Source organism: Cavia porcellus, unplaced genomic scaffold (genome assembly GCF_034190915.1).
Source record: "Cavia porcellus strain 051 isolate PalLab524CR breed Dunkin Hartley unplaced genomic scaffold, mCavPor4.1 scaffold_5, whole genome shotgun sequence".
Classification (NCBI taxonomy): Eukaryota; Metazoa; Chordata; class Mammalia; order Rodentia; family Caviidae; genus Cavia; species Cavia porcellus.
Window position 1 is genome coordinate 36,219,684 of NW_026947488.1, and position 10,784 is coordinate 36,230,467.

At 44.0% G+C, this 10,784-nt stretch overlaps 1 protein-coding gene across 1 annotated transcript; it reads right to left on the reverse strand.

The window, feature by feature from the left end:
• Nucleotides 1-2,003: 2,003 nt before the first annotated feature.
• On the reverse strand, nt 2,004-3,170 carry Scp2d1 (SCP2 sterol binding domain containing 1). The gene has a single exon (XM_003476488.2). It carries the CDS (start codon nt 2,673-2,675, stop codon nt 2,205-2,207), a length of 471 nt encoding a protein of 156 aa, XP_003476536.1. The 5' UTR covers nt 2,676-3,170; the 3' UTR covers nt 2,004-2,204.
• Nucleotides 3,171-10,784: the final 7,614 nt, after the last annotated feature.

Below are 10,784 nucleotides of genomic sequence, written 5' to 3' on the forward strand. Positions count from 1 at the left end.
CACCTCGCGCCAAGCAACCAGGGCCTGCAGAGCTAAACACCCAATAGTACTCATAGGGTCAGGGGCCTGGAACATCCACAGCTGCCAGTGCAGGCACATCCACAGGTCATCAAATTCCAGATGCCTGGGAGGAGACACAGGAAGCAGCCAGCCTCCACCACCAGCCTTGGGGATGTCTCGCCACTGAGTAGAGCGACCACAGGAGAAGATGCTATTGTGTGAGCAACAAGCCCTCACCCTGCCTGTTTCTAATATGGAGACGCCAGGAAGGCCCTGTAGGGCCGCACAAATCAGGCTTAGGAACTGAGTCACAATGAGTTTAGGTGCTCTGGAGCTCAGATGCCCCCTGGGACATAATCACACCAAGCCCTCACTTTGAGCAGTCTTGAGGTTTCCAAGACAGTGTCACTCTCCTACACTGACACAAAATAAAGGACCTGGGTATACAGAAAATGCCTTGTTTGATGTTCTGACCTAGGTATACACTTGTGAACTTCACCCCCATCAGGATAATGAATCTATCCATCACCCCAATTCCCTTATGGCCCTTCACACTAACCACACCTCCCATCCTTCCCACCTCCTTCCCCTATTTCCTGAAAACCACTGATCTTTTCTCCATCCCTATTATTTGCATTTTCTAGCATTTATAAGTAGAATCATATATTATCTATTTGGGTTTTTCTGGCTCCTTTCACTCGGTATATTTTGACTTTTGTCCATTTTGTTACACATATATTAATGCTTTCTTTTTATTGCTAAAATATTCCATGGTATGAAGCACCCCTCTCTGTTGGTCCATTTCCCTATGGACATCGTACCAGGTCTTATATTTGTGCATATAGCTCTCATATCTATATGTGGAATGGCTGGATTATTTGGTAGGAGCTCCACAAAATGCTAACAGTATTTGGAGGTAGGTTTTCAGGAAATAATCAGGGTTAGGTGAGGTCATAAGGGTGAGGCCCCTGCCAGAGCATTAGTAGCTTTAGAAGAAGAGAGACTTGCACTAGCATGAGTCTCCCTGTGTGACACTCTGCCACATTAGAGTATAGCAAGAACACCTCCTCAGACCCCCAGGACTTCCCAACCTCCAAAACCCTGAATCATATAAACTCTCGTAAATTACTCAGTCTTGGGTACTCTGTTACTGCACTGACAACAGACTAAGACAGTAGGCAGAGGTCTGAGCCCAGAGTCCAGATGCACCTCTCCTGTGGGGTTTCAGTGTCCGTGCTGCATATGTAATCTACAAGATAAAAAATTATCCTCCGACCACATGGAAACCAGGGACACACACTCACTGCTTAGATCACATAGCTTCCTCCCAGGCTGTCTCCTGAAGAGGTGCCCCGGGAGGGAAAATCTCTGCAGTTTTTGTAAAATTCTCCATGCACAAGGTCCCAACAGCATCAGCATATTAGAAACGACTCAGAGAGGGCCCTGTGATCCATCTCCAGGAGATCCTGCAAACAGGAGCACAGACTCACTGGCCTTGAGGGCAAGAGCTGCAGCCAGCCCTGAGGGCTCTGCGTGAAGGTGGGTGGCAGGGCAGTCCTTCAGCATCTCCCAGGAACACAGTCGCAGCACACACTCTCCCCAGCCCCCACCTAAGGAGGAGAGTCTGTGAGGTGGCCCTGTTCAGCCTACACTCAAACGGACCTTCCACGTGACTCTGGTGCATGCCCCAGGCTAAGAATCAGTGGCCTAGATCACCTTTCAGCTGTCCTAGAGTTGACTCCTTCAGAACCTCACCATGCCAGATTCCACCCTTAAAAAGCCCTGCAGCACCTCAGCCTCCCAGGTGGTACACAGACTTGCACAGTGAATCACTCTTTCCCCAAATCATCAAACTTCAAAACTAGAAAAGTCTTAGGAACTCAATCATCGGAGCATTTAAATGCAGCTCCCAGCATCACCCACCCTACTACATGTGGCTTCACCCCCTTTCATTAAAGAATAAATGGAGCTAGGAAAAGAAAAAGACCAAGATTTGAGGTGATGTAGTCCAGTGCTCTTTACTGCTCCATGGCTCTCACTGCAAAAGTGTATAGCAGCGGGAAAATTAATCACGTCTGAATAGGAAGAATTGGAGTAAAAAAATTGGGTTCTTTTTACTTTAATCTTCATTTTAAGCATGACTCCCATTCAACATTATCATCAGAGAGAAGTTTTTGTTTTTTACGTTGACATTTTTTGCATGCTTAAAATTTAGCCCAATCTTTGAAAACCCTCTCCAGCTTTTGGCTGAGGAGAACTTTGCCACTCACTTTGAACTTGCCAGCCAAAAAAGCCTTCTGTGGGTTCATTTTCCCCAACACTAACTCCATAAAGACAGACTCCGGGATAGTGAAGACCGTGTCTGCTGGGAGCCCCGCAGGTCCTGGATACATGTCCCCAGCTCTGTTCTTCAGGTCAATGGTCCACTGCAGGATGATCTGCCCATCTCTGGTGATATCCAGCTGAAAGATGGCGTTGACTTTCTTCACCAGCTGGGCCCCCGCGTCTTTGATGTAGTGGCTGATGTCCTCCAGCACGGGGAAGCTCTGAAGTCCCGATACATTCTCTGGGGGTGGTGTGGCTGGGTCCCTAGCAGACCCCAGAGCCTTGAACTGGCCCGCCTTGAGTCCATCCCCAGCTTTGATCTTGGACAGGTGGTCCATCCTCTTCCACATCTTACTGTGCTGGTCCCCTTGATCCTGCTGTTCTGGTCTGTGAGCCGCTGCAGCCAGATTAACATACACAGACAGATTGTGACATCAAAGGCAAGGCCCAAGCAGAGACTGAAGCTGTCCTGCAGTCTGATTGGCCAGTGAATCCTAAAAATATGACCTGACATGAGAGCTCTGCCAAGCCATCATGAGACAGATACACATGTGCACACACACATGCCCAAAACCAATCAGAGCTGCTGCCCACAGACCCCAGAGGTCTGCAGCCCCATGTGGAGGAGGCCAGTAGGCCCCAAGAGCATTGGGGTGGGCTGAACATTGCCTTTCTAATGCAAGTATTTCCCAGGCCACAGCTCTAACAGGGAAAACCTATTCCAGTTGTAAAAGTGGATAATCCTTGAGACATAAATCTCATGCTTGACTTGGTCTTCTCAGAATGGTGGTGGGGGAACAAAATCAGCCCCACAGCCCACATGAGAAACTTTCTCCCTCTCGGGGGAGGAGAAAAGAGAAGAGAAGAGAAGGAAAGAGGAGGGAAGAGTGGGAAAGGAGGGAGAGAGAGAGCTAGCACTAGGCTCATAGAAGGCAATAATTACATAATTACAAGTAGCAGTGTTAGCCTTTGCTGGGAGCCAGGTACTGAGTCCTAAGCACCGCAACACATTTAATCTCCTTTATGACCTTTGTAGGTGAGCACTATTTTATTCTCATTTTACAGATGAGGAAACTAAGAGAAGAAGAAATAAGCTTATTTCCCCCAATTCACACAGCTGAGAAGGCGTGTGATCTGAGCAGAAGCAGATGACTCTAGCATACAGTATTATTCTTCTGACTTTGTAACACATGTTTTAGCTCTGCAAAAAGTTTGCAAAACTAGTACCAGTACACCTGCACCTAGCTTCCTAAATGTGAACACTATACAAAACCATGGGATGTGATCTCATCTGAGAGGTTAATACGAGTGCAGTGCTATTACCTGACTTAGAGGCAACGTTCGGATTTGCCAGTGGTCACTCAAGAATCCAGATTACACATCCTTTCAGCAGCATGGTTTTTGGGGCCCTGTGGTCTAGGAGACCTTGTCAGTCTAGGGATCGTGACCTTGGCCCTCTGGGAGAATCCCTGGCAGATATTCAGCAACTGGCCTTGTTTGGGGTCTGGGTGTCACTCTCTCATGCTTAGCTGAGGTGATGCATGTAGGGCAGGACTGTCACATAGGTACCCACCCAATTTCTCCAGTGCAGATACTGCTGCTACCACTGCAAGCCAGAGGGGACATTCTCTGAGCCCCTAAAACATGCACTGTCCCTGGACTCATTTTTGCTTCTATCCCTGGTCCATACCTACAGCAAGCACTGTGATGTCCATCAAGTGGTCACGTCATACAATTTATATTCCAGTCACTCCCTGGCAATTGAATAGCTGGAATTCTACTGTAAGAAAGAGCTGCCCAATTAGATAGTCACTCCTGGCACAGAGAGGTCTGGTAGAGGACAGATGGGATTTGGGCAGAGCCCTGTGCCATGGTGACATTAGTCAGCTGCTTCTGGCACAGAAAGAGCTGACAGGATCTGCTGGAGCTGAACCGAGCCTCTGGTTGGGACCCAATAAGCAGATACAAAATAGTCGCGACTCTGTGACATCCACAAAGTACAGCCTAGTTTGCAGATTGACTGGCACAGAGGTTGGAGGCTAGCCTGCACTGACCCTGCATCCCTGCCTACCCCAGATAACAGCAAATTGGGGAGGACAGCAAAAAAGTAAGTCAGCACGCTTCTGAAATGCCCTAAGCAATACGGAGAGGGCCAGAGACGCCCAGGACACTCCAGTCTGAAAGAAACAAGAAACATGACAAGAGATAAACATAAAAAAATCTCCCAACATGAGAAAATGAGCCCAGGAGAAGTAAACACTGAAGAGAACAAGCACAGTAACCAACCAATACTGGACACAGCATCAGCCGAAATAAAAAAAAAAAAAAAATACCTCCATGACCTCATAGATGAATTTAAAGCTGTACTCCTGATCCAAGTGAGGCAAGATATAAAGAGATTAATTAAAGAAATGACAAGCCCCGCCCAAGAGAACACAGATGGAAGAACAGAGGAAATCAGAAAAGAAAGAGAAACTTCTGAAGAATTTAAACATAACTTAGAATACATGAAACAGATCCAAAGAGATTACCAGGAAACTAAAAACTCCATTGAACACTGGCAAAATGCCTTGACAGAAACTAAAGTTAGCCTTTTGAAACTTGAAGAGAGATTTATGATATATGATCATGAAAGAAAAGACCTCTTAAAAATAACAAGGAACCAGAAAGAAACAATTCAAAGGCTAGAAGATGACAAAAGGATACATAACTTAAGAATAAAGCATGTGAGTGAGGAAGCAGGAGCAACCAAAAATGAAATACAAAGAATATTCACAGATATATTAAAGCAAAATTTCCCATGTATAGCAAAAAGAAATGATATCCAGATAAAAGAGGCATACAGAACACCAGCTAACTACAACCAAAACAGACCTACACCCAAACATATAATAATCAAGATTCCAGAAATCCACCAAAAGAACAGAATATTAAAAGCAGCCAGGGAAAAGAAGCAGATTACCTACAACGGGAAAATTATCAAAATAACAACAGACTTATCAACACAAACTCTTAAATCAAGAAGGGAATGGGCAGAAATATTCCAAGTCCTGAAAGAAAATAATATGCAACCAAGATTCATATACCCGTCAAAACTCTCTCTCAAAATTAATGGAGAAATAAGATGCTTCCAAGACAAGGAGGAACTGTGGGAGTTCATGGCCACCAACTCAACCCTACAGAGAGTGCTGAAGGATATTCCAGAAAAAGAGAGGAAGGAATACCAGGATTCCAGCAACAGAGACAGAGAAGCCTCAATGAACAGGGCAGACAGTGGAATGAGGGAGTAAGGTGGACAAATTATAGCAGTAAAGTAGAGTAGCAGACGTGAGGCAGAGATGGTAAGCTATAATTTTTAGTATAGATATCTTTGATACACTATAAAAAAGGCAGAGGTCATTGTTAAAAGTGTATCAGGATTTAAAAGACACAGTAGTCTTATCACCCTGTTTAGTTTGAATTTAATTTGATCTGGTCTGTCCACTTATATCAGATTTGAGGGCACAGACATCTGACCCCAAAATAGCAGGTTATACCATGGTAACTATCCTTAATTTCCTATTAACTTAAACTGAAATCCTGTATTACTTACATTGTCTTACTATGACTGATCTTATTTGAATCCGACTCATAAGATCGTGGTTTTGCCTTTTTGGCTGATTTTATTTGAATTTGGTATGCTTGATAGTACCAACCCTAAAAGTAGAGGCAACTACTCCAAAGATGACAAGATGTAAAAGATATCCATACTGGTATTTATTATTAACAGCTCTCAAGTCCTATAATGTTTTCAAAGTTGTGTTTTTATAAAAATAGCTAGGTAGGGGCTGGGGATTTAGCTCAGTGGCATAAGCACCTGCCTTGCAAGCAGGCAGGCTGTCGTGAGTTCGATCCCCGGTACTGATAAAAATGAAAAAGACAAAAAAAAATAGCTAGGTAATACTATGTTTAACTATATTAAGCCCGATGATGTGGACAAATCTATTGAAAATAACAAGAGAAAGCATAGTAACTATGGTACATCACCTAATATTGTGGTCTTATGTGTCTTTTTCATTGCATGTTTTTCTAGGAATTTGTTTTGCTGTCTTGTTATGATTTGTTTTTCCCTATAATACAGACAGGATAGATATACATGTAGAAATTCACATATGAGAAGATTTTTTAAGATTTTTTTTATTTACGAGAACAGATTATATAATGTAAGATGTAATGAACAGATACTCTGAAGAAGAGACACTAAGAAACCCAAAGCTAATTTTGTAGCATTATGATATAAAATCTAGCAATACTATTATTCACTGATCAGAGTAATATTAGTCTAGTCTCTTAAGCTCAATTTCAGCATATGTAAAGATAAGGACAGCTACTACGGAGAGAATGAGAGACACTATGGTAGTTATTATTGTCTTCCCCAATGTCAGATCTTGAAGACCTAAAAAGCCTTCATCATCCCGTAATGATTTGATTAGTTCTATAATATGCAGTATGTATTTAATGTGCATGAAGATGGGGACAACTATTTGGAAGAAACTAGAGACAATTAGATAAACAGTGAAGATCTCCAGTGGACTTGCTTTGAAATCTGTATTTCTTTAAATTGTTTTTTTTTTGAAACGTTTTGTTCTGTTTTGATATGTTTAATCTTACCCTCTTTAAGATAAAAAACAAGTGTGTAGGACTGATAACCATATTACTTTTTGTTAGATCATTGAGCAGAACTGTTGGCAGTGTCACTATTTGAATGTCATTTTACATACTTATTTTTGTAACCTGAACAGCTATTTCTAAGATGACAATATGTAACTTATCAACTGGCGATTTCTTACCATTTATTTTTCTGTAATTCTGTATTATTTCTACTCTTTTTTATCTCCATGTATTTTTTTTTTGTTTCTTTCTCTTTAAATTAAAAAAATTAAATTAAAAAAAAAAAAGAAAGAGCTGCCCCTTCTCTCTCCTATCTTTATTTGTCCAACTACTTATCTGGATATGGCCTGTAGATGTTTATTTTATTCTGTGGGCTACAGCCATGATTATTATCATTTGTGTTTACTCACACAGTCGCAGACTCAGCCACTGGGCGCTCGGTCAGGTTGGCCACCGTGCCCTTCCCTCATCTGTGAGAGAAGCTGCACTAAAGGAGGCTAAGCAGAGCTGCTGCTGGTGTTGTCATCTGTGGGGTGAATACAGAAGGCTTTGGCACAATCACAGTGGTGGATGAGCTGAGATTATCAGCATCCAACATAAACAAAACCCAACAGCATCCAAACCCAAGTTTGGATGGACCTTGAGTCCACCAGGTGAGGACAATACCTGGACAGAGAATTTAAGGTGAAGACAGCATGCAGTTCCCATGAGTTAGGGAGGAGCAAGCAGCAGGGACACCTGAGCCCTCCCAAACCTGACTGGCTTTTCCTGGAGGACAGAGTTGTCCCCTCCAAAGTATTCAGAGGACCCTGTGCTGAGCTGTCACCTCCCATGCCCACAGTGTGTCTGAGGGACACAGAACCCAACCCATAGACAGGAAACCCAAAGCATGCCATGCTCAAAATATTTGAGCAGTGATAGCAAGCAGAATTGTACTATAGTAACACACCCTTGCCCTGGGTGGAGCTTCCACGGCACCCTTGAGAGTCCTTCTCTTTGATTTCTGCTGAGACCTATAACCAAGTCACAGCAGACTTGTGGTCTTGGGCTTCTGTGTTCTGTAAGGGATTAAAGAAGTTGAAAGGCTTAGAAATCTGTTCTCATTTTTAAAAATATTGCAAAGTCATTTTATTAAATAGGATGCTTTTAGCAACAATCACCATAAAAACTAAAACCAATTTAAGCTGATGGTTCCAAAATGTGGCCTCAGACCAATGGCATCAATGTCACCAGGGAGCTTATAAGAAATTCATGAGCTCAGGCTTCTGTCCAGAGCCATCTGATCAGAACTCTGGGGCAAGAACTGGCTGTCTTACTCAGCCAGTTTTTCTGGATATCCCAGAAAAACAGGGCTAATAAAATATATGAAAACTAAAATATTTTCACAGTGAATACCCATATGCCCACCAAGGGCCTATCGTTAACATTTTATTACAGTTGTTTGAATCCTTGGATCTTATTTTGAACTCATTTCAAGGTACATTTCAGGCATCAGTGGCCTCTAAACACTTAAACACACAAAGCATTTGCTGGAGTTCCAGACATGTTTATGGTTTAAATGCAAAATTTACACAAAAAAATGCACAAATTTTAAGTGTCCAGTTTCTGGGTTCTGAACAACAAACAAGCTTCAATATAACGTCATGGCACCAGGTGACCCTACAGCCCAAATTGTCCTTGAGAAGGGAACAGGACACAGAGTCCTCCCTCCTTTGTTGGGCGAAGGCTGCTTCCCTGGTTGGTAAGGCTGCCACCACAAGGCCTGGGGAAAAGATCTTCAATTTCCCCGACTACAGACCCAAGCACTGGAGGCCACGAACAGGACTTGCGTGCTGAAAAGACACCACACCTTCCAAGCCTGCACACAGACAGAAAACAAGTTTTCTTTTTCTTATTAATTGGTTAACTTACTTTTTATTGATCTCTAATAATTGTACATCTGTGTGGGTAGAGTGAAGTGTGTGGGCTCATGCATGCATTCTATAAAGGGTCAAATTAGGGCATTCATTGTGGCCACCTCTGGGGGCAAACTGTTCTCTGAGCTACCTGGTTTCCAGCAGGATCATCACTGACTTCCCTGGCTCCACTGATCCCTATTGATCTTTAATAGTACTGAGCCCACAACTAGTGCCCCCCCAAAATACTCACAGGGTAGAGTGTTTGCAGGGTAGAGTGGGTCGGTGATTACCACTTGCTGGTATCTGCCTGGGGACACAGTGAAGGGCAGATGCAAGACCCACCTTGGGGAAGAAGATGTATGTGGTTTCCGGGTGCCCTCTTTTAGGAAGTGGATGTCCATGTCCTCCCAAAATGTGTGTGCTGTACTTGTACTGTCCATCATCATAGAATTAGTATGTGAGGCCTTTGGAGGATAACCGGGATCAGATTGGGTCATAGAGTTGGAGCCCATGATGGGATTAGTGCCTGTAAGAAGAGACATGGGAGTCTCTATCCATGTCCCAAGGACAAGCTACATGAGCACACAGCAGGACCATGGCCACCTATAGGGCAGGGAAGGGCCTCCACTAGACCTCCAATCTGCTGGCACTTTGATCTCAGATCTCCAGTAGGAGGAAAGTGTTTGTTGTTTAAGCTGTGGTTTTTGCTACAGCAGCCCAAACAGACTAAGACACTGTGAACCCTCACCAACACTCAGCACTGCCAGGTATTTTTGGTTTTTGTTCTACTGAGCATTCTCAGCTGTATGTAAACCACATGTCTTTGTGTTCTGAGATTGTGACAACAGTGATAGGAAACCTAGTGAGAGCCAGGGGTGAACACATTTTCTGCAATACCCAATGTGGTTTCAGCGAGTGGCCTGTATTACAGGAGGTGAGTTCATTATCTGAGTAGAATTCCATCTGTCACTCTGTTGAAAGCATAGGATAGAGCAGATTATGGGTCTCAGCCCCTCACACGCTGAACTAGGATGGTTCATCCATGGCCTTTCGAGGCTTCCCAGGAGCCAAGCAATTTCCCACCCTGCTGAGGTTGAGTGCGGCCACCTATCCTGCTCTGGCCACAGGGCATCTGCTGTCCTCATGCAAGCACAGGTTTGGCACGTGTTAGGAATTGGCGGCTGCTGCTGCTGTTTCTGCCACAGGTCCAGGACGATTGTGCCCTGAGTAACTGCTGGAGCACTTAGGAGCAGACTCATGCGCCACCAGCCTGGGACCAAGTTCTGCCATGCCCAACCTGTATCATCCAGCGGCAACTGCCCTGCAGACAGACGGAAATCAATTCAGGGCTTCAGAGCACCTGAGCTGTGGCGAGGGTTGGCACTCAGCATGGAGTAGTCCTTGCTGTCCACATCAAGTTCTACAGACACGGTGACTGGGCTTCCAGATCAGGCCAGGTGAGCCAGATGAAAGCATCCTGCAGTTGCCAGCTGTGCTCTTCATATGAGAGATGGATGGGCACAGCCAGTAGGAGGACCTGGCTGAGGTGATGCCACCTCTGACCGGATCGCTAAGCTACTGTCTGCACCTCAACAACAGTGCAGTGGTTCCACAGCTCATTAGCACTCAGGACCCCTCTCCTGCCAGGCTGTCATGAGGAGGAAGATGGATACAACACATCATGAGTCCTCAGGCCAAAGTTTACAATTTACATACATCTACAAACACACACACACACACACACACACACACACACACACACACACATGCATTTTAGAAATAATATAGTACAAGCTAAGAGGGCATTAAATTTACAGAGTTTCAGGCAAAATTTTTCTCTTATGCTCTTTGTCCATTTTTTAACATTAACAGACTTTATTCTTTAGAATAGTTTCAGGTTTGCAAAAAAAA